The 23,803-nt window shown below is 33.3% G+C and overlaps 3 protein-coding genes across 3 annotated transcripts; 1 reads left to right on the top strand and 2 right to left on the bottom strand.

Annotated features, from left to right (window-relative positions):
* Positions 1–1,105: 1,105 nt before the first annotated feature.
* LOC116113690 (pre-mRNA cleavage factor Im 25 kDa subunit 1) lies at positions 1,106–4,489 on the bottom strand. The gene is made up of 7 exons (XM_031399849.1): positions 4,153–4,489; positions 4,002–4,047; positions 2,748–2,841; positions 2,562–2,635; positions 2,395–2,481; positions 2,200–2,310; positions 1,106–1,500 (listed from the first exon to the last, which is right to left on the bottom strand). Exons 1-7 carry the CDS (start codon positions 4,314–4,316, stop codon positions 1,429–1,431), a joined length of 648 nt encoding a protein of 215 aa, XP_031255709.1. The 5' UTR covers positions 4,317–4,489; the 3' UTR covers positions 1,106–1,428.
* Positions 4,490–6,009: 1,520 nt separating this feature from the next.
* Positions 6,010–9,796, top strand: LOC116113697. Its single transcript, XM_031399856.1, has 6 exons — positions 6,010–6,185; positions 7,108–7,182; positions 7,913–8,029; positions 8,698–8,824; positions 8,898–9,015; positions 9,246–9,796. The coding sequence occupies exons 2-6, from the start codon at positions 7,173–7,175 to the stop codon at positions 9,297–9,299; spliced, it is 426 nt and encodes a 141-aa protein (XP_031255716.1). The 5' UTR covers positions 6,010–6,185; positions 7,108–7,172; the 3' UTR covers positions 9,300–9,796.
* A 1,225-nt stretch (positions 9,797–11,021) lies between these two features.
* LOC116113660 (UBP1-associated proteins 1C-like) lies at positions 11,022–15,157 on the bottom strand. The gene is made up of 6 exons (XM_031399818.1): positions 15,003–15,157; positions 14,775–14,849; positions 14,232–14,362; positions 11,795–12,305; positions 11,502–11,615; positions 11,022–11,356 (listed from the first exon to the last, which is right to left on the bottom strand). Exons 1-6 carry the CDS (start codon positions 15,087–15,089, stop codon positions 11,294–11,296), a joined length of 981 nt encoding a protein of 326 aa, XP_031255678.1. The 5' UTR covers positions 15,090–15,157; the 3' UTR covers positions 11,022–11,293.
* Positions 15,158–23,803: the final 8,646 nt, after the last annotated feature.

Consider the following 23,803-nt stretch of genomic DNA (forward strand, 5'->3'; position numbering starts at 1 on the left):
GAAGATACAAGGGAAATGCGACAAGTACTAACTATGGATGAAGAAGAGGTCAACCAAAAATTAGAAGAAACACCAATAAATATTATGATTTGAATAATTCTATGAAAGTTTTTTTTTTTTTTTTTGGTAATCGGGATGTCTAAGTCAGCTTGTATATACCTCAATTAATTCTCAATGTCCATTAAACATCCTACAAGTTTAAATGATCAAATAAACTACAATGCTATCGTAGTAAGTAGCTTTAAAATTTAAATCCAGAAACTCAAGGAAGGAGGCAAGCCCCCTTGACCGTCAAGTCAATTCCTTGAGGTATAATTCTATGTAAGTTCATCATACCACCAAGTTAGGCTTACTTTTGGGAAACATCTTCAGTGTGCCCACTGCAGAATAACACACCTGCAGTCTGTAACTAGGAAGAATATGCAGCAATTGCTCAGCTTTTTGACATTTAAAGAGACGGCCAAAATATATGTGATGCAAAAGACTGTTAACTTACTTGGGATAACATTACTCCCAGAAATTACCATTGGGTTGGCTCCCAATCATGTAAGGAAGGCAAACCAATTCCGATGGTAATTAAAGGTGATATTTTTACCCCTTTGCCGTAACATTCCTCAGATAGCAACATCTCAATACAAAAAGAGGTTTGAGCCGTTACCTAGCTGTTAAAGATTCACAATCATTATAAATGTGAACCATTACCTAGTAGTTAAAGACTTAAAAGTCTTAAAGAAAGATTCACAATAGTTTATGCGAAAAGGCAGCATTCAAGCAAGTCAATAGGGGTTCTTTTCACTTGAAAACATCAAAGTTCATAAAATAATACTGAGGAAATTAATTATAAAAAATGTGTACACGCTAAACCTATAAACTACCAGCAACCAATAAGCTTCATAAGGCTAGTAAATCTACCATCCTAAGCTAACATGGTAGAGAGAAGAAGACAATCTTAAATTGCTTAATACAAAAGATTTTATCTCCCATATCCCTCAGAAATCACTATGCTTCCAACGGTGGGGAAAACTCAACTGGTAAAGAATTGCGAATTTGTTTCCTCTGCAACTGTAAGAAGTCTTTACCATTTTCTAAAGCATTTACACACAGCTAAATAAAATATCAGATGTATCATACATACTTTATTCACTGGCAACTAAAACAAAAATGGTGAATATTTGTTATAGCTTCTCACTGGACTCTCAGGATCAAGGCATTCAAATATTTATACAAAAGATTCACACGCCCAAAAACAAACTTATTGTTGCGTATAACATGACAATTGTATCACCTGTAAAACACTATACTATATATAAGGGTCTCTCATAACTTCATAAAAAATTAGAAGCCTTAGCCAACTTTTCCAAATACACATCATCCTTACTATTCTCTGTAAGTTTCCTTGGCCAGATCATTACCATGAACAGACCTGTTTTAAGAGTCGATAATGTTGAATGAGAATTTCGATAGCAGCTGCGGAACTCCTGATATTACTGGTCCATATGTCTACAACATACAAAAGTGTAAAAATATAAAATTCGCCAGCAAAAGTATCTTTAGAAAATCATATAATTGGATGTCCAAGGAGATCCAATACTTCAGAGCATCATAGTCGGCATTTGAAAACAGATTTTTCTTCTTCTCTTTTTAAAATAAAAAATTTATAAGAAACTGTTAAACTATTCTGAGAAAAAATGGAATAGGTACATGAGTGGACCAGAAATCCATCAAGAAATCAAAAAGGCAGAGGGGAACAAATCTACAAGACAGCCACAAAAACTGTGTCAAAGATAATATTAGCTTTCTTGACCCAAGGTAAAACAAACTATAAAAAATTAGCCCAAAATCCCTCCAATTTAACATGTATAAAGATAAAAAGAAGAGTCTTTAAATTCCTTTGAAACTAAAGCCCAAATAAGAAAAAAGTCTAACTCTGATAATATATTTTAAATACACAAATATGAAGAAATCAAATGACCAAATCCCCTGATTTCAAATATTTTATTAATGAATGGACTTAAATGAGAGCAATTATGAATAAATACCATTCCCTCTTTTGTTGGTTTTGTTATTCTAATAACTACCTATAGAAAAATACTTTTAATAGACCTCAGATCTTACTCAGTTAAACACATTCGTCTTATTTTATCTCAACAGGATGCCCACATATCCATCAAAATCACCTATCATAAAAAGGATATCTACCTTCTGATTGTCATGAATCTGGCACAATGGCACTGCAAGCAATTTCATGTTGTTTGGTACAATGAACTTTTGGCTCACTGGTAGCTTCACAAGAAAGAGCTTTGTGCACTCCTAAGAAAAAAAGAGACAAACAAGAACTTAGGAAAATATGCCACCACAATCCCACAATGTATAGCTTCTCTGTGTATGACCTACCTTTGGCCGTTTTACATTAGGAGGCAAGTATGGAAACAGCAATGTTTCAAAATCCGGCTTCCACCACATACCAAGGCATTCCCCCACCTAAAGAATACAGCAATTTAATCTTCACATGAAGCATTGAGAATGAAGCAATATAGGCACGTAAAAGATATTAGTTATACCTCCCAATCTATTTCATTACCATCTTCATTGAGAGAAAGCTTCCTCTTCAGTTTACGTTTCAATCCATCAATGTCTGAAAAGTCCAAACTCCTAGTTCAGTAAAGACTTCAGAAAAAAAAATCCTCAGCCTTAAAATTTTCAAGGATGTAGGATAACTTGACACAAACATCTAAATGATTATTTACCTGATTCACCTGGTCTTAAGCGACCGCCAGGAAGCTTGAAGATGGAATTTCTTACTTGCAGCAGCAACAGATGGGGGTGTTTGAACAACTCAACCTGATTTAACAAAGTTGTATCCTTTCAATAAAGTAGTATATCCAATCAATTTAATTTTTCTGTAGGAATAGGATGTATCCAATAATATCTTATTCAATGGGGGAAAATGGTGCAAATTCTTACCAATAATATATTGATGATAATAATACAAAAACAATAATCTAGAAAAAATATATCCTTAAAAATATCTTACAAAGCAAGTTGTCCATCTGTGCCCTCCACTTTTCGGGGGCAATGAAAGTTATATAACAAAAATTAAAACCAATAAATAAATAAATAAAAACTACTTGGAAAATAACAAGAAAATGGTAAGGGAATGGAAAGGAGGAAAAAGAAATCAAGCTAACAGTCAACACCAAAAAAATTTCATAGTTAGGAGATCTACGTTATACCCTTGCAAATTCTACAACCACATCTACCTCACTTCACCTAAGTAAAGCAGAAAGCTATAAAATCAATTTGTCCACCTGTCCTTGATAAATTAGCAAAACCCCCACTCAACCCTCAACCCCGCCGACCCAGTTTTACTTATTGGAGAAATCACCCTGTACAAGTCTCATGTCAGAAAATAGACATAAAAGTTGCCCATTCAAGGTGGCAAATTAATTTTGAAGTAAAACTGGAGCCCAGCCCCTATATCGAGACAAAGCTAAGTAAGATTTGCAAATCCTGGTGCCTTGACCTCATATGTTGAGTTAACCTATACTATGGTGTTAATCTCTATGTATTCAAGTTATTGAAAATTCGAAAAGCATCATAAGTGACCTTTCAACATTCTCCATAATGAAAGCATCTTGAGTGCATTTATTATTACATTTTTTCATCTGTACTCAAATGAGATAAATGGTTCGACAAAATTAGTCACCTAACAAAATTGTTACAGGTACAAAGCACAATAGACGTCATAATCACTTGCTCTAGCAATACTACCTAGACTAAAACAAGATCATATCTCTCAGTAGCATCCCAATAACTTGGAACTGACAATGCTATACATATTAGCATACGAGCATATACTTATAAACTAGCAATCACCAATCAGAAACAACAATAACAATTTATCGAAACAAAACAAAAGATTATCACTTAAAAAAAAAAAAAATTAAAAATAATAATATGACAAGAAAAAAAATTGCGATGAAAGAGAGAAGGGAAGTAACCAGAATAACTGCTTCCACGCAAGTCCTCAAGCCATGTGCAGCATAGCTAAAAGAACAACAAAAAAGGGGAAAAAATCGATAAACAGTTCAACCAGAGTAAATAAAGACAGTTAACATGAAGAAAGAAAATGATAATAAATAAAAAAATTACTTGGATTTCATCCTTTGAATACGATCATCTAAAGTCTGGTCTTTAAAAGGAATGGGTTCTTTGGATCCAAAGTAGTAGCTACTAAGAGGGTATATGTCTAAAACATAACTCTGATCACTGGTGTTTTCGGTTTCATGGCTATCACCGTTGGCTACGACTGACATCTTCTCTTCAATTGCGCTGATGCTCGGGAATTTTCAGAGAGAAATGAAAATAGAGTATTGTATTTAAATAGAGAATAAAAGTAGTGAAAGTATAACGTGTCCTCTGTAAACAGTGCGGAAGGTCTGGAACGTGGCGCTCCAGAAAGAGCTGGACACGGAGCACAGTATGGCTGGGTAGCTTGGGAGTTCGATGGGTGGAGAAACAAAAAAAAAAGATGGTGAAACGAGGGGCCCGGTTGACGTTCTTGTGTGGGCTTTCACTCTTTTGTTTGGTTGTTGCTGGATCTGGGCTCGTTTCATTGAGAAAGAAGTAAATAAAGCTCGGGTGGATGGTGTAAGGTCTTTACAGGTATAAATAGGATAATCTCTAGTTAATTGAACAAGGAAAGATAAAGATGAGCCCATTCATGATTTTAATTTAATAAACCTAAAAAAGCAGCCCATTGGAATGGCAGTTGATGACTGACTCTGACTCTGACTCCACCAATTAGTTAGTTTCATACCTATCCTTCAATCACGCCTTAACAATTAACATAACTTAAACCTTAATTTAATCCTGTTTGATTCCTTTAGTTTCCAGTTTATTTGTTTCTTCAATTCCCACGCAAGCAGCAACCCTTTGCTGGGTCTCACTTCAAAGTCCTAACCACCTTCAACTTGACAATTCCTATTTCTTAAAAGTTAAAAAGACTGGTGTTGTTGTCTTTAATTGACTTGAGACTTTTTGGTTGAGTTGCTGGAGCCTGGGGATTTAATATTATTAATTTTTTTTTTTTTTTGTTATGAGAGATGTTCAAGTCAATTTACGCACATCATACCTTAAAACTCTCGGGTAAAGATCTTCTAATTTTGCATTCAAAATCTTTTTGTTTTAGAGAGAAGATAATACAAGAAATTTGAAGTATTTCCGTAACTCATTTCGAGGGTAAAGTGTAATTAGGAACTTCCAAAGTCAGATAGATAATTCAAATCATCATCCCCCAGTACCAAAAGCATCAATTTGTTTGTTTTTTTAAGTATTTAAGTACACCAAACCTCGGTATTATGTACAATCACTACTCATTCCTAGTCATAAATATAATGTACATGATTGATAGAAAAGTGGTAGTAAAGGAGGTGCATTTTACTTAACAAACTGCATAGCAGCATAGAATAAATTGTGAAAAAGAAAAGGGTAAGACAAGGGCATGATGTTTACCAATCATTGCCGGCAACAATCGTTTAAGACCTTTTTTTTTTTTTTTTTTTTAATCATCGGGATTGAGTCAATTTACACGATTTCAATTAACTTTCAAACTCTAAAATTGTGCAATAGCTTCAAAGCTTTATTTCATCTACCCAAAGTTTTTTAAAATTATTGAACTCATTTTTATAATTATTAAAAACCTCCTTGAGACGGGGAATAAATTAAAACAACGGTTGGATGGATATAAGTGAATGAAAATGAAAAACACAATTATTTTTAGAAAGAGATTTATTTTATATATTTATTTAAATAAACAAATATCTAGCATTTGTTAATTAGGTATAAATTTAGAATTTAAATAGAATGATTTTAAATTAAATTGAATCCTTTAAAAGATGAATAGTGTTTATCTTCTTTAAAAAAAAAAAAAAAGTATAAAATAAAGAAAATAATAATGAAAGTGAAAACAACTACTCGCCTAAAAATAAAATAAAAATAGTCCAAAGAAGAGCACAAAACGACGGGTCTCAACCGATTAATACTGAAGAAGGAAGCAAATGCAAATTGCTTGTCATTTAAAAAACTTACTTACGACAACGACGACCTTTCTTTCCTTCCGTTACTCTTCCAAATATTAACAAAATCAACCCAACTTTTCACTTCTCAGCTTTATCTCTCTTCAGGCAAGCATCTTCTCTTTCTCTCCCTTTTTTTTTTTTTAATTTCTATTTTTTGATGGCTTTGTTTGTGCTTGTTTCTTTTATGAGATTAATAAATGTTGTATAGGAGGTAAGTGTTTCTGTTTTGTTGATTTTCTTGTTTTTTTTAAGATAAGTCTTTGCTTAGTTTTAGATGGGTATTCAGGAATTTCTCTAAATTTTCTTTTTACTAACCTGATTGATGTTGTAAGCTATTTGGTTATGTTATATGTGTAAAGAAATTAACAAAAACTAACTAAACCAGGGAAAGAAAGAAAGAAAGAAAGAAAATTTGCCTCTTACTTTTTGTTTTCTGCCCAGTGTAATTTTGTGGGAATAGGACATGCATCGATCCCCTGTCGTTAATAATTGTGGGTGAATTTTAATCGATGAGGAAAACAATAAACAGTATAGGTCAAGCAATTGGGATTAGAGAATTCTTCTCGTAGTGGGGTACTGACATTTTTTGTATCGGTATATAGGCTGGTAAAGAAATATTGAGTTGTACATATATTTTCTTTGGCTGTCTGGAGCCTAATTATATGAGTTATGTGCCTTTTCGTTCAATGTCAAAGGGGGTATTTTGTGGCATTTTGTGTTATATATTGATGTTTAATTTGATGTAGTGATATTTCCTTATATTGTATAGCTTTAAGTTAAAAAGAAAAAGAAAAAGAAAAAGAAAAGAGGGTATTGTTATTATTGATTGTTAATCTCGGTGTAACTGTTAAGTTAGAGAATTGGTGAAGACTTGGCTATTAGTTTACTTCTTGTACATTTTCCTTTGCCTTCTTTCAATTTTTTAGAGAATGGTTGTGTACATTAGATGAAGAATGCAAAGTTTTTGGGATATCATGGCATAATCTGAAAAGTGAAAACTCAAACGCTCCTTTACGTTTTGAAGCAGGAACCTTTTTGTGTGAAAAAATAACTGTGCGCTTCATCTGGCCAGATATATCTGCTTCAGTACACATGGACCAAAGTACTTGACCTTTATTGTCTCTCTGTATTTGTTTCACTTCTTTTGTAAATGGGTGCATGCCATTTGAATGATTAAGATGGAAGCAGAATTGCTGCAATATAACACTTTTGGTGTATTATTTTTTCTTCCAAAATGACTTTGAGATAAGTTCTCACATTCCTTTACCACAGTAGAGAACTTGATGATACTGCTCATATAAGCTGGTGTGAGGCACTATGCTGTGCATAGGATGATTAAAATGAAAACTAATATAATAAAATTTGGAATTCCATTTTAGCTGATATAACATTCATCAGTAGTGTAGTTGAAGAGCTGAATACATTTCCTTGTAAGATCTTTTATGATGCTAATGTTAAAAAGATTTTTATTTTGTTCAAAAAGTTTTCTAGTTAGCTAGCTACCAAGTGCTGGATGCTATGATTAAATAATAACATAAATATCTGTTACCATGTCTATTTCCCAATTTATGTGTATGAAATGGGTTCTCAAATATCTTTGATGAATATATTTCTAGATCATATATATTTGCTAAGGCTAAAGAATAAGTGAGCATATTTTGGTTCACGCAACTTCTAGATGGTAATTAAAGATAATGGGTAGTTTTTATGCCCATAGACAAAATATCATGGGAAAGATTTTTGAAGAAGTAGAAGGAACAGAATGATTACATGAAAAGATAGATGGAGTTACATACTTCCTAACTATAAAGCATCACTTCATGTTATTGCAGAAACTACTATGGAGGACACAGAAGGTTTGAAAAATGGCCTTGAGTTGGTGAAATCAGTCTCTGATAAGCATCTTGATCTTTTGAGGCCATCTGCACGATATTATTCTGTATTTAAAGGTAGTGATCCTGCAAGGACCTGAAGCATATTCCATATTAATTTTTTGACACTTATCCTGCAGCAAATGTAAATGTTTCTCTCCATGTCTGTAGTGGATTATGTTTCATGTTTATTTTCTTGGTTCATTTTTAAATTATTTGTGTCTTATATGCATTTGTTATCCATTCTTGTCTGCTGCTGAAGTTAAATTCTATGAACTGGTGATGTGGGATATTCTTAAAATTCTATGAATTGGTGCTTGAGTTTTATATGTGGGATATTGTCTACAGTCCAGTGTCTTATTCTTAAGTTGCGATCACATGGGCTATGAAATACAAGACTTCAATATTCAATGATTAATCTTAATTTCAATATAATCTACAGTTTAACCCTTTGCTACATGCAATGTAATTAAATCAGCACATGACATTTTTCTATGTTCCTCTTTCAATTGCATCATTTTTTTTTTTCTTTTTGAATTGCTTCTTTGTCATTTCAAGTTTATAATGCCAGTGCAGAAGGACGACTTAGAAATAAGTGTACACAATTGGTCCATTGTCAGACCTTACTTTTTCTTGATTTGACACTTCTTCAAAGCAAATTGTTCTTTGTATCAGATGTTTTTTCTGGCAAAAATAAATAAATAAATGTTTATCCAGTTTGCTAAGAGGCATGTTGGTGGTGGTAGGGCAAACGCCAGATGCTACTGATCGGGAAAAAGGCAAATATACCCTCATTAGAGATCCAGAGGACTTCCAGATAGGGATCTACGACAAACCTCTTCCATGCTTTGGCTGTGGGATTGGATGGTTTTCGTGAGTATTTTTCATTTTTCCTCCTTCCTGAAACCTTGTTTTCTTAATCTCATAGTCATATCTTTTGTTACAGTTTTCTTCTAGGATTCCTTTTTCCCTTGATGTGGTACTATGCGACATTCCTTTATTTTGGAAATTACTATCGCAAAGATCCTAGGGAGCGAGCAGGCCTTGCTGCTTCTGCAATCGCTGTAAGAGCTCTCTCTCTCTCTCTCTCTCTTTCTCTCTCTCTCTCTCTCTCATATATAAGCAAGACTAATAGTCACAACTATTCTCAGTGTATGACCATCAGATCATATTATTCTTTTGTCTCATTCTGATGAAATACTTGCATCTCTAATTTTTTCAGTTTATCCAGTTCCGTTTGTTTGTCATCTAGAGACAGATTAAAATGGTTTTTTGTATGTTATTGTTGCTGCAGGCAATGGGATGTTCTGTTGTGTTGTTAGTCATAGTGGCTTTTCGACTGATGTAGTCTGGTTCAAATTCCAACTGTGCTCGTAACACCTTTATACTATACATGTTAACACAAAAACACAAAGCTGAACAGCCAGAAAGTGCCACCATATGTAGATAAGAATGTTGGATCAGGAGCAGAAAGTTGGGTGTTACAAGACTTTTCCCGGCATTTGTGATGGCTATTTATTCATGGAACTTTCAGTCACATAAGTTGAGCTTCCTTTGGGATTCATGTATACTAGAGAAAACGTTTCAGTTTGCAGAGAATTACGGGAGAGAATATATGGTAGCACTTCATAAGCAAGTGAAATTTGAATAGTCATTTCTCTATGAGCAAATTTGATGAGATGGTTTATGGAATACGTTGTTATTTGTTGATATGTAATGCGAGGATGCCATTTATTGTAGAATTCGGTTGCAAGAGCAAATTTGATGAGTATCATATAACCCATTTTTACTTGTTAAGGTCATAAATTTTACCATTTGTTAAATTGTTAGAGCTAAAGTAGAAGTCGGTGGTTTTTTTTTTTTTTTTTTTTCCTTTGATTACGAGGGATGTTTTTGTATGTATTTCAATTAATCTTTTTAAGACCTTGAAATTATCATTTGGGTAAGAATTTTAATGGTCACTCCTATTATTATTTCATTATTTGGGAAAGAAAAATGACCCATACAAAGAGGGTTAGCGAAAAGAAAAAACGGAAAAAGAGAGAAAAAGAGAGAAATCATAAAAATCAAGAATTGTAATTGTCTTTGTATGTCTTCTTTATATTTATCTTTGTAAAACTAGCTTTGCTCTTTTAAAAAAGCTTATAAAACTTTTTTTTGACTTTTATTATTATTATGCCGTCCAGTTGTGATTCAGTAAAAGCTCATTAACAAGTCAATTAATGGGGCGATTCTGTTTTCATGGTTAACTTATAAGGGAAAATAAAATTAGTATATCAATTGAATGCAAATACTTTGTTGGCTGTTAAGACATTTCAGCTGTTCCAATTTGTGTCAAAAGTTCTCTGCAAACACAATCAACTAAGAAGTTCAATCCAATTTTTCATTGAGGTATTCTTCCTTAGATTGCATGAAATATGTTAATTAGATCACAAAAACTACAATGAAATAGTGTAATTATAGTGTAAATTATATATGCGAATTATTATCCCAAATACTAGAGAAAATTATTCTGTAGTACCCTCTGTTTTAAAAACCGGACCGGACCGGCCGGTTGGACCAGGAACGGGTAGCTTCTCCGGTCCGGTTTAGGTCTCAAGGGGGTTTTTGAAATATTTTAAAATTATGAGGGTTACTTTGTAATTTTATAAGGGTATTTTGAAGATATATCAAAAGTTTAGAGATTAATTGGTAATTTTATTGGGGCATTTTTGGAATAAATAAAAATTTTAGGGACCACTTTAAACTTTTTTAGGGAAATTTTTGTAATATATTAAAATTTAAGGGGTTAATTAGTAATTTTTAAAAAATAAAATATTGCTGACGTCATCGGTCCAACCGATTGGACCGATTGAACCGTGACCCAAACAACAAAACGATTTGCCCTCCGGTCCGGGTTTTAAAACAATGGTAGTACCTCAGGGATAAATTACGAACATAGATCAGGAGACTATTAGTCCACCATATATAATATTTTTCCATTGTTTAACAGCATGGTGTTAATATGTCTATTACGATGGCTAGCATGGAGAAATATACAATATACCAAAAAGTGCTAGCAATACGAGAATACCAATCAATTTCCTCTTCAAAATTTAATTAAACTCGCACCCAAACTGTCATCTATAATATCATTACATTATAAATAACAATTTTTTTTTTTTCGTAATAAAGGACAAAGAGGAGTACAAAGCATAGGCTCCATCGAGTAACAGATATCTTAGCCCAAACGCAAAAACAAGGACCGCCTAAACGTATATTCTTAACCAATGGTGTAATCAATAGAATTAAAAAAATTACTCCAATTGATGCTATTATCAACTAGCAATTCCCTAAACACTTTCAATCTTTGGCCACTAGACGGACATATTTGCCATCAACTGTGAACCTGGAGCTTGAATTGATCTGCGCAAACCCCCAAAATGAAACACGAAAATCATAAAACAATAACAGGGTTGCTGATAAATTATTAATTCTTAATATAAAACATAACACAATATAATAATGACAGAAAAAGAAAACAAAGACACTCCCCTTTCAATAGACTAACCTTCTGCTCAAGCATATTATTGAGTTGTGTTTTATCTCCCTGGACGCCAGATTCCTGGAGAGACTTCAGGACAAGCTTTTTCAGTTTTTTCAACTTCACAACTCCATCCGAATGCTGCTTCACAAAAGCCAAAACAAAAGGTAAATGCAGGTTTGGGGACAACTATGCGATGACAAGAAGTTTATCTCAGTAGCATCAGATGTGAAGATCAAGTCCTCATACAACCATGACCAATTACCATATTGAAATATGATTGAAATGCAGGAGTCTAAGATATTATAAATAATACATACAGTTTTCAGGGCTGACTTGATCAGCTTCTTCCACTTTATTTGTGTTTTACAGTTTTCACTGATATTGGTAGATATACATTCAGCCAACTTGTCTTCTTTAAGCACGTTGTTTTTTACTTTCTTTAATGACCTCTCTGCTTCTTCTGCCTGGATCACTTCCCCATTGCCAGCTTCAGCTGAAGCCTCACTCCCAGCCTTTTTCCTGGTACCATCATTTTCAGATGCATGATGTTTTCTCTTTTTACTAGATGGCAAGTTTACATCCACTGTTTCCGTATTTATATGCATGGTTTCATCTTTATGAAAGTCTTGCACTTTTGGTTCTTCTACATGTTTATTGTTGGACACTTCACCCTTTGCAGTGTTTTCCATTGAAAGCTTCATATCTGGAGCTTCTTCCGACTGTTTGGGTTGATTAGCAGCATGGTGAGCTCGGGCCTTTGCCCTATGCTTCTTTCCATCAGCGTGAAGAAGCAAGGTCTGCCTACTGGTAGCTTTAGTGTTACAAAGGCTACCCAAAAAAAAAAAAGTAGAAAGTAGTGGTTCAGATCCTAAACCCAAGAAGAGATATAGTTACAAATACAAATTTACAAACTGAGTTTTATGTATTCAAATCACACAAACTCAGTAAAAGAGAGAAAAGCTACTTCTCAGTATTCTATATTGGACATAACACCAGATGGCCCATCTATTACTTTTACAGCCACCTATAATGGTATGATCCAAAATCATGGGTGAAAAGGGAATAACTTCAATTTTGCACTAGACAATTGCCTTTAAAATTTGCTACGGCATAAAAAAATGCCTGTTAAAAGGAAAGGAGAAGAAAAGGAACCAAATACAGAGAAAAACAGGATACGAAAGATGGGGAGGGGATAGGAAGGGACCCATCCTTCCTTCCATCCAGGTTAATAGGTTTGAAATGAGAGAAAAAGATGGTTTTCACTTCCCAAAATTCAGTATCCATAAGTGAGTTGAGCGTGGATAGGGCTAGAGTCAATGACACCAGTTTTTCTTTATAATTCCTCAATCGTTAGAGCAAATCACTTTGAACGGTTGAGACTATTATTTCTAAGGTGCATTAATTGTACATGCTAAGTTTAATTCAACTGTCCAAAGTGCATATGGTTCCATGATCCTTCCCCGTTATAATGGACTAGTTGAGGTCTATATTGGCTATATCCAAACCAGGTGCTTCCACTCGTTTCATATCCAACGATTGAAAACATAAGAGTATTTAAAGAAATAATAAAAAGGTTAATACTGCAAAGTAACTATTAAAAAGTTTTGCCTAACCATAGGTGAACAAGCAGTGATAATTTGTTGATGATGATCCCGCTAAAACTTATCTAGGTACCTATCAAAAAAGTTGATTTATGCTTTAGATACATCAAGTTACTACTTGTTTGAATGGTTATCATTCCTGGACATTATTTCTAACAAGAACCCATCTGTTAAATTTCAATTGCTATGAATGCCAAATTCATCCTCTGCAATCCCGCCTTAGAGTTTTGTGGTCGAGTTAGAGAGGATTAGGGAAAGAGCTGTGAGGAGAGCGAGAGATGACAGGTCTTGAAAAGAGTTTTTAGATTCATTTAATTTTGTTTTTGTTTAGATTTGTTACATTCGTAAGTTGCAGAGCTTCCAAAATTGGATTTTGTTCTTCAACTACAGAGCTTCTTCTGAATAAGAGGAGAGGCGTGTGGCCGTTAAGAGGCAGAGGGGTTTCTCTTTTAATCCCACATGACTCTGACTTTGTCCCCTTCTTTTCATCTACATTGTCTAACATCAAACAAACTTTATCTTATTAAATAAGTACATACTTGAAAAATTGAACCATTAATCAAATTCAACTGTCACAATTTAAGGTCCAGATCTTTCAAGATCTTGGTGCATCAATAACGGAATAGTCTTATGTGGGCTTGTGTTGTGTGATATTTTGTCAGTAATTTCTAGGTAGGAAAAGAGTAAAAATATATTTGAACGAGTTTCATTCTTCCCTCCCTTTTCCTCTCATATATGAAAGAACTAAAATTGTGAGGTTTGGCCCTCCTTCCCTTCCTTCCAAATCACATTTCCTTTCCCCTCTATCACTTCCCTTGTTTACTGCTTCCTTCCTCCCACCAAACAAAGTGTAAATGATTAAATATTAAACCCCGAAAAATTGACGTAAAACCTACTGGACAGAGTAGTCCTGAAATTTACAAACAAGATGCTAAACAATATCAACAATGCTAAACATAATAATAGATTGTTAAATCAGACCTAACAAATGCATTTCAGAAGAAAAAAACACCAGCTGCTTTCAAATATGCCTTCACACAATGGAGCTTAAATGTAAATACTTCAGTTCTTTAACAATATCCTAGTAACTAAACTTAAGTAAGGGACCTTATCTAAGAACTGAAACAAAATAAATTAGACAAACAATACATACCTACAAAACCATGGGGGTTGTTCAGATAACCCCACATTTATATCAAGTTCAGGTTTTTGCTTTGAGTCCTTGTTAGACTTAGGAGTGGTACCATTTGACACTTTATTTTGGCCCTTAGGACCATATTTCTCCTGAAAATAAAATTTTCCAGAAAAATAGGCGGATGTCATTTTCCAGCTAGAGATCATAAACTTCACTCTCATTATAAAATATAGCTCCCTAAAAAATCCTGGAAGCCTGACCAAAATTATGTAAGATCCATTCATCTGGAACTACCAATACAGAGAAACTGCGGATCAAGTTTGAGGTCCACAATCACATTACACGTTTAAGCAATTTCTAATTAAAGCTCGGGAAAATAGTTTTTAATACTAAAAGAAATGGTTGAACAAACTCATTAATACCATAAGTAACAAAGGACTCTTAATGATCTAATGAGCCAAACAAACCACAAGAAAATTTTAAACAAAGAGTAAACATGATTAAGCTCAATTTGATTAGTAATATATAAGAAGCATTAGAAAAGAGGGAAAGAAAACGCACTGCTTCAGTAATGCACTGCGTGTGGCTCTGAACACTTTGCTGCCCGAATATCTCTCCGCAATCGATGCAAGATAGCTAAGTAATAGAAAAAAAAAAAAAAATCAAATAATCCAATAAAAATCATTATTAACATATAATAAAAAACGATTGACGAAAATTTATAATCCAAATTTTCTTAGCTACCAAACAGAGGTGTGTTTTTTAATAAAAGAAAAAGGAAAAAGAGACCTTGGAGGCAGAGCAAATCCTGAAGTGATTGGGAAGCTTTGGCTTCTTGAGGTTCTCACCACAGTCTTCGCACTGAAACCACACCATTTGTTCTTCAGCGAAGCAAGTCAAAAGTAGGGTATTGAGGTTTTAACACATCTAGGGTTTTCTCTCTAATTGGGCATGGGGTTTAGAAGGCTCCAGACTTCAATGAAAAATTAATAAAAAAAAGGGGAGCCAAACGCATCGTTTTGGCTTTTTTACAGAGTGTTTTAACCTCATTTATAATTTTATATAAATATATAATTTAATAAGAGTCTCTCCAATAGCCTTCTTTATTTTAAAGAACATATATCGCATAAATAAAAAATATCTTCGTTAATTTCTTATTATATAAAGAATAAAAATTGTATTCAAATCTAATAAACTCTTTAAATTAAATTTAATAAATAAAAAAGAGAATTAATAATAAAATACATAGAAACTTGTAATTTATTAAATAAAATGGAGATAGAGAGTCAAATTTAACTCTGTAAAGAGTCAAACTCACTCTTTAATTTATATTTAAAAAATAAAGAGTCTATTGGACTCTTATTTTTATGGAAAAACTCTTTATAATAAAGAGTTTCAATCATATAAAAAATCATTTAGAGATGGTCTAAGAGCATCTCCAATGGTGCTCTTTATTTTGAAGATTATTTTTCATATAAATAAAAAATATTTTCATTAATTTTAAAATATAAAGAATACAATTTTTATTCAAATCCAATGGACTTTTTAAATTTAATGAAGATGATCTTTATTTTTAAGAAAGAGATTTCATGGAAGAAATAATTAATAAATAAAATGCATAGAAACTTGTAGTTTATTAATTAAAATTATGATAGAGAGTGAAATTTGACTCTCTAAATGTGGAGGGCCAAACAAACTCTCTAATTTATATTTTAAAGATAAAGAGTCTATTGAACTCTTGTTTTTATGGATAAACTCTTTATAATAAAAAGTTATGGTCATATAAAGAGTCATTTGGAGATACTCTTAAACTTAAATTTTACTAACAATCCAACTCTTTAGGATTTGGTGTTGTATAAGAAAACTGAAAAATAAAAACATCTCCTTCTTTCTTCATAAATAAACTCAAGTCTCATAAGTCATAATCGGACCTGCAATCATTATATATGCACCATATGATATGATACTTACATACTTCGATTTGCAGGCTCATCAAAAGTATAGACGAAACTTGTAAATGATGAATGTTGATACGGAAATATATACCAATAAGGGAATTTCGATTGACCTTGTCAAAATCGGAATAGATGTGTACATGATTTAATAAAAATCAATAATGAACAAAAAAGAAAGAGTCACAAATAAGAACACAGAACAATTTTTAAAGTGGTTTGACAAATTAGAACTTAAACCTACGTTCACTGTTATCTTATTGCTTTTGAGAGCTTACAAAAAATATGTATAATTTATAGGAAGATTTTCTTAGAACTATTTTCCAGCCCCCTTGGAAACAAGTTATGATGGGTTTGTATAGCACTCATTTACATAACAGAGTTAGGCTTGCAAACGAACCGAACACCCCCGTTAGAAACTCGTTCGATAAGCACCAAGGGGTGTTCGAAATCGAATGAACACAGAATGGTTGTTCGAGTTCGTTCGATTAGCAAAAGGACATGTTCGTGATCGTTCGATTAACTCATAAATATCTGTTCGAATAACTCATTCGAATACCTGTTCAAATAAAAAATATACACCAACTTTCCAATTCATGCTCTAAAAAAATAAATATACACCTATTTAATTCAACATTTGAAGAAAATGAAACTCAAGCTGAAGATAACTAGAACTGAATTTTCTGTATTGAATGAATAAATGTACAAAAACAGAACAATTTGTTCTTTTATAGACAAATACAAAACTCACCGTTTAGTCATTACTTTTAGACTTTACAAAATTATAGGTTATCATATATATATGTGTGTGTGTGTGTGTGTGTGTAATTATGTATATACAAAATTATTATTATACATAGATTAAATATATTTAATATGTTATTAAATTATCAAAATTATATGTTATCATATATATATTATTATAACTATTTACATATATTTTATATCAACACCTATAAATTTAACACATATATGTGATTAATTTGTTTTATATATATATATATATATATATATATATATATATATATAACGTGTAATTGTGTGTATACAAAATTATTATCATACGTATATTAATCATATATTAAATATATTTAATATGTTATTAAATTATTAAAATTATAGGTTATCATATATATATTATCATTACTGTCTACATATATATTTTGTATCAATACCCATAAATTCATAGTACTATGAGAGTCTATTGTAATATATGATCAATACAAATGTGTGATTAATTTAGGTTTAATTAAGCTATTATCTTATTAAATTTGTCATGTTATATATCACTTGATTATACAATATGTTATGTTCATAAATTTGTCATATTATATCTAATTAAGCTATTATATTATTAAAATGGTCATGTTATATATCACTTAATTATACAATATGTTATATTCATTAATTTACCATACTGTGTTTAATTAAGCTATTATGTTATCAAATTTGTCATGCTATACATCATTTGATTATACAATATGTTATATTCATCAATTTACCATACTATATTTATTATTTATTAATTGAAATGTTATCTCATAATATTTAATTATTGATTACATTTAGAAAAAAATATGAAGCTATTATGTTATTAGATTTACTATGTTATATATCACTTTATTATATAATCTATTATGTTACTCCCTCTGTTTTTTTTTTTAAATGTCGTTTTGAGGGTGTAATTTTTTTTCAAATTAAATGTCGCTTGTCTTGTTTGTGATATCTCCATTCTCCACTTTTTGCCATGGCCCACATCTCCTCTCTCTCTCTCTCTCTTTATTTTATCTCTTCCCCTTATCTTTTCTCTTCTACATTTTCCATCGCCCACTTCTTCTTTCTCTACTCTGCGTCTCTGCCTCCATCTTCTCTCTCCACTTTTTTCTATGGCCCACATCTCCTCTCTCTTTTTCGCTATCTCTTCCCTATCTCCTCTCTTCCACATTTTCTATCACCGACGTCCCCTTTCTCTCTTTCTCTATTTCGCCCCTCATCTTCTTTCTCTCTTTATCTACTAAGGTTGTAGAACTTGCAAAAAGGAAGAAAGCACCTTTCAATTAAAAGCATGTATGCTATGATCTCTTGTGTACTTTGTAACCTCTCCTTTTTTTTTTTTTTTTTTTTTAAGATAAAGTTGCATTTTTGTTTAGGTTATTGAGATTCTGAAACGTGAAGTGGTTGCCCTTGCTCAATTTAGTCAGACCTTGATGCTGCGACTCTGACATTACTCAATCTAGCAGTCCGGAAGACGGTTGAGTGGCAAGTATTTCTTCCTTGCTTTGATAGCATTTAATTGCATTGTCACCACTGTTTTGTGCTTTGTTTGTTTATGAAGTCAAATTTGTATGACAAAGAAAAAAAATGTTATGGTTGATGTTGTTGCATTATTGTGTTCTGCAAATTGAGGTTCTGTAAATACATCAGATTGTAAACATAGTGGAGATTATGAGTTGTAAAGTTTCGAATGAAGAATTAGAACAAATGAGGATATGGGTGCCTTTATCATGTAAGTGGCTTTTTTGTGTTTTCTTACGGTTATTTATTCTTAAAAGTGATAATGGTACATTGTTGCATGACTCATTTGACTCTTTAATTTATGAATGATTAGGTTTTGAAGAGAATCATAGCATCAACAATGAGGCCAAATTAATTAACACTGAAGGCAGTGCAAGCATTGTAAATCAATCTGGAATGGTGGATATCAATAATGGAGGCTTTATTTGATTTTTTCTTTGGTTGATGTCAATACACTTTTTTTTGCTTTCATCAAGTCAGTTAATTAGTTACAATATTTTCTCTTATACAGTACATGTTGCAAAAAACAATGTAGAATGTGCATCAAGACAGATTGTCAAAATTGAAATTTCTGGAGATTGGAATAACCAAGAAAAATCAGCAGTGGGCATTGTAATGCATGATACACGCTGTGGAAATTTGACTTTACTAGAACAGTATGTGCTAGCTTCTAACACACTACATGCAGAATATCTTGCCTTATATCATGGACTGTGTGTTGCTCGTGAAAATGGTGTTAAAGAAGTCCAATGTTTGTCCTACTCTCAAGAACTAATTGACAGCCTTAATAGGAATGATGAACAAAAATGTGTATTGGGTGATTTGCTTGATTCCTTTACATATGTCGAAGTCTATAAAGTGCCTGTTAGTATGGATATGTTTGCTGATGTTACGGCTTGCATGGCCGCCAGGAGATGATCGAGCCTGGTACTCCTTGGTGAGAGTGATTGTTGGGTGTTTCAGGTGTTTCAGTTTTTCTCAATCGGTTTCTACTTTTTATTTCGGTTTTGGCTCAATTTTTGAGACTTTTGCCTATGTTATGTTTTAGCCTATGCTGCGAGGCCTTTGGTGTTAAGAATGGCATGTGGCTAACCCAAGTTGTAGGTCATGGATTTGGTTACAAACCTTCTTTGTGGAGTTTCTATTATTGCCAGGAGGTGCTGCTTATTTTCTCATGTCCTTGGGTGTGTGGTTTGCAGGAGTTTTGTTGTGGTGAGTCTTGGTTTTTCAGCTAGTTGGGGATTGAAGCTTTTGTTGGATTTCCTTGAAGGTGGCTGGCCTTTTGAGACTTTTTTGCTGCAGACCTTTATGTACAAACTGTGCAGTTTGATTTGTGCCTAGATGGCTTGCTTTTTTTATTGCTGGCCTTTTTTGTCTAGTATTTCTTAGACTAACTACATGTTTTGTTAGGACTTTAATCCTTTTTTTTTTTTTTTTTTTTTTTTTTTTTTTTTTTTTTTTTTGGTTTCTTGGGCTTGTCCAAGGACCGTGACTTTGTGGGGTCTTTTGGTTGGGACTCATTCTTATATATTACCATAATAAAAGCTTATATTACAAAATAGAACAAGTTGTTTTCTTGTATGTTGGAGTAGAATTTCTTTACAGCAAAAAAACACAGAAATCAAAATGAAACACAAACTACTCCTAAAAGACAATATCTTATCAGAACCCATATGAACATCATAGACAAAACAAAAATAGTCTACAATACTAGATAGGTCAATTGTAACACTTATTGACATTGAGCAATTGCTTCTCCAATTAACGCGGGGTCAACATCTAACTGTCTAGGAAGGCAATTTTGTCTCTCCAACCTATGTTTTTTCATGTGCGAAACCTTATATTTGTTTGAACCTCTGGCTTTCAAAATTGAAATCATACATGACTGTAAAGTTAAAAACGTATGATTCAATTTTGTTGGCAAAATATTCATCAAATGACTTCTGAACAGCCTCTATGAGCACATCTACAGAGTTGGGCACTTGTTGGTATTGTAGTCCCTGTATCGCATTAAAAAAACGAAGGTTTAGAACATTAATATCTGGAGAATTCGGTGGTTGATAGATCAAACGTATGTCGAAGCCATCCTTAGTAGCATTACTTTGAAAATACTCATCATCCAAACCAATATGAGTTTTCGCATTGTCTTGTTGGATAAATATTGGACTTCCTACATCAATTCTTGGCCACTTATCTCAGATAGCCAGCAAGAGTTTCTCAACTATGTAAGATTGATAAATTTCCTTATTGATAGAATTGATTGTTTTAGTCTCCGTGGTTCTGGCAGAACGATTTTTACTACTTCTCCTTGCAGGTTCTTTATTTATGAAAGGAAATATCCTGGTTTTTCTAGAAATAATTCATTCCCTGATTCATCAAACCTTGGGCGTGTCACTACAGCCAGAAACATGACTTTAGCAATAAAAGTCTTACTCTTACATGTGCGTAAAGGCTCGTCTTCATCAGGAAGGAGGTAATACTTCTCTGACTGCTTTGTCATGTAGAACCACTTCTCATCAACATGAATAATATTTTCCATGGTTACAAACCTAAAAAAACTGGGGTTGTTGCCATGTTCAATCATCGATAAACAAAAGCGTATTCTAGCTTTCATGTTTTCCATGTTTAATAAAGGTTTTATAACATTTGAATGACGACGTATGGAGCCCTTTTTTAACCACCTAAACAATGTTGTCATTGACAAATTTGTGGCAGCAAATAAAGACCTCAATGTCGTCCTTCTTCGCAATGGAATATTTCAAAATTGATTGACGTCAATTTGAAGACACTTGCGCCTGCAATTGAGTGTCTTTCTGCTAGATACATTAGTGTTAGAATCCAAAACTTCATTTTCTTTTCCCCGTTGCCAAATGCGTTCGACTATATGCATACTAACTGAAAATAATTGAACCACCTCATATGTAGTGTCTTTCTTCAATTGTCCATTAACACTTCGCTTCAATAGAGATTCAAAAATTGGTTGCCTTTGTTCATTTATGAGGTTTTTTTTACTCACATGTGTATTAACTTTCTCGGTTATGTCATCAACTTCATTCGTAGCTTCTAATGTTGGAAGAACATTTAAATCAATTTCCCCAGGCACACCTCTACTATTACATTGTTCGACCATGGTGACTGACCGAACAGAATCAAAGAGATGAAAGTCAATAAAAAGAGATAGTCATGGTGAGGGAAGACAGAATAAAAGAAATGGAAATGAGAGACTAACAAAGTAAAAGAAAAGTAAGTGAGGAAGACGAACATAATAAAACAAATGCAAGTAAGTCAATAATAGGAGAGAGAAAATGACAATATATATATATATATATTAAATTATTTAAATAATTCAATGTGTGCAGCGAGAAAGTTTTTCCCACCTGCAAAATCAGAGCACAGCTTTTCCCACCTGCAAAATCAGAGGAAAAAATCAGGTGGAAGAGAGTTTAAATTTTTTCATTAAAAGTTGTGTACAAACTTAAAAAGTCATTTATATTGAAACAGATAGAGTATTAAATTTGTCATGCTATGTATCATAATAATTTATTATTTTTTAATTAAAATGTGATATAGTTGTATATTTAATTATTGATGACATTTGAAAAAAAAAATCCAAACATATTATATATATAAGAAAAACAAAAACGTCATAATATTTTATTATTGATTACCATTAAAAAAAATTCATCCAAATCAAACTAAGCATAATATAAAAAAGAAAAAATATAAATATATATAATAATGTATACTATGTTTTTCGAACATAAACGAACGAATAAGCGAACAGATTGATCGCGAACGGATGCATCAGTTAGTCGAACGTATTATGTTCGCAAACATAATCGAACGAACATCCTATGTTCGAACTCAAATTGAACATATTATCGAACGAACATCGAAATGTTCATGAACAGTTTCTTATTGAGTCGAGTCAAACAATTATCAAACGAACATCGAGCTGTTCACGAATAGCTTGGTTCATTTGCAGCCCCAAATAGAGTTGAGGTAAGGTTCAAATAAATATAATTAGGAAGTTGCATGATCTTCTATTACCTTAGTTAGAGTCTAAGTCAATCTGAATATCTTCCTTCCAAATTGAGCCAATCTAAATATCTTCTCTCCTAATAGAGAATTATCCTTTCCGAATTGACCACACAACAATAGCCCCCTAGTTTTTGGAGTGCGTAATCGCGCTTCAAAAACTCATGTCTTTGATCTGGATGGTTGTCGCACTATAGGCTGCAGTCTCAAATTGAAGAACTTGAGTTATGCCTAGCGCGATCTAAGAGATCTGAGAGATCTTGAACACATGATCTCAAGCAAATGAGCGAGCTTATGAGCTTAATCAGGGAGCATAAAGAGCTCGATCTTAGAACATAAAGAGCTCGATCAGAGAGCATAAAGAGCTCGATTTAAGAGTGCAAGGAGTTCAATTAGAAAGCGCGAAAAGCTTGATTTGAGAGCATAACTTGATCAGAAAGCATGGAGAACTTGATCTGAGAGCATAACTTGATCAGAAAGCGTGGAGAGCTTAATCTGAAATCATAGCTCGATCAGAAAGCGTGGAGAGCTTGATCAGAGAGCATAACTCGATCAGAAAGCATGGAGAGCTTGATCTGAGAGCATTTCTCGATCAGAAAGCATGGAGAGCTTCATCTGAGAGCGTAGCTCGATCAGAAAGCATGGAGAGCTTCATCTAAGAGCGTAGCTTGATCAGAAAGCATGGAGAGCTTCATCTGAGAGCATAGCTCGATCAAAAAGTATAAAGAGCTTGGTCTGAGAGCGTAGCTCGATCAAAAAGCATGAAGAGCTTGGTCTGAGAGCGTAGCTCGATCAGAAAGCATGAAGAGCTTTATTTGAGAGCGTAGCTCGATCAGAAAGCGTGGAGAGCTTGATCTGAGAGCACAGCTCGATCAGAAAGCGTGGAGAGCTTGATCTGAGAGCACAACTCGATCAGAAAGCGTGGAGAGCTTGATCTGAGAGCATTGCTCGATCAAAAAGCATGGAGCGCGAAGCTTGATCTGAGAACACAAGAAGTTCGATCAGAAAGCACAAAGCTTGATCTAAGAACACAAGGTTAGTGATCTGAGCGCTCAGAAGAGCGATCTGCATGCTTGAAAGCATGATCTGTCGCTCGAAAGCGCAATCTGAATTATCTGAACGCGTGATCTCAATGATCTTGAACGTGTGATCTCATTGATCTTGAACACGTGATCTCAACAATCTCGAACGCGTGATTTGAGCGCTCTGGGAGCTAGAGAGCTAACTTGATAGCTTGGGAGCTTGAGAGCTAGCTTAAGAGCTCGATAGCTCGATAGCTTGGGAGTTAGAGAGCTAGCTTGATAG

Source organism: Pistacia vera, unplaced genomic scaffold (assembly GCF_008641045.1).
Source record: "Pistacia vera cultivar Batoury unplaced genomic scaffold, PisVer_v2 Contig688, whole genome shotgun sequence".
Classification (NCBI taxonomy): domain Eukaryota; kingdom Viridiplantae; phylum Streptophyta; class Magnoliopsida; order Sapindales; family Anacardiaceae; genus Pistacia; species Pistacia vera.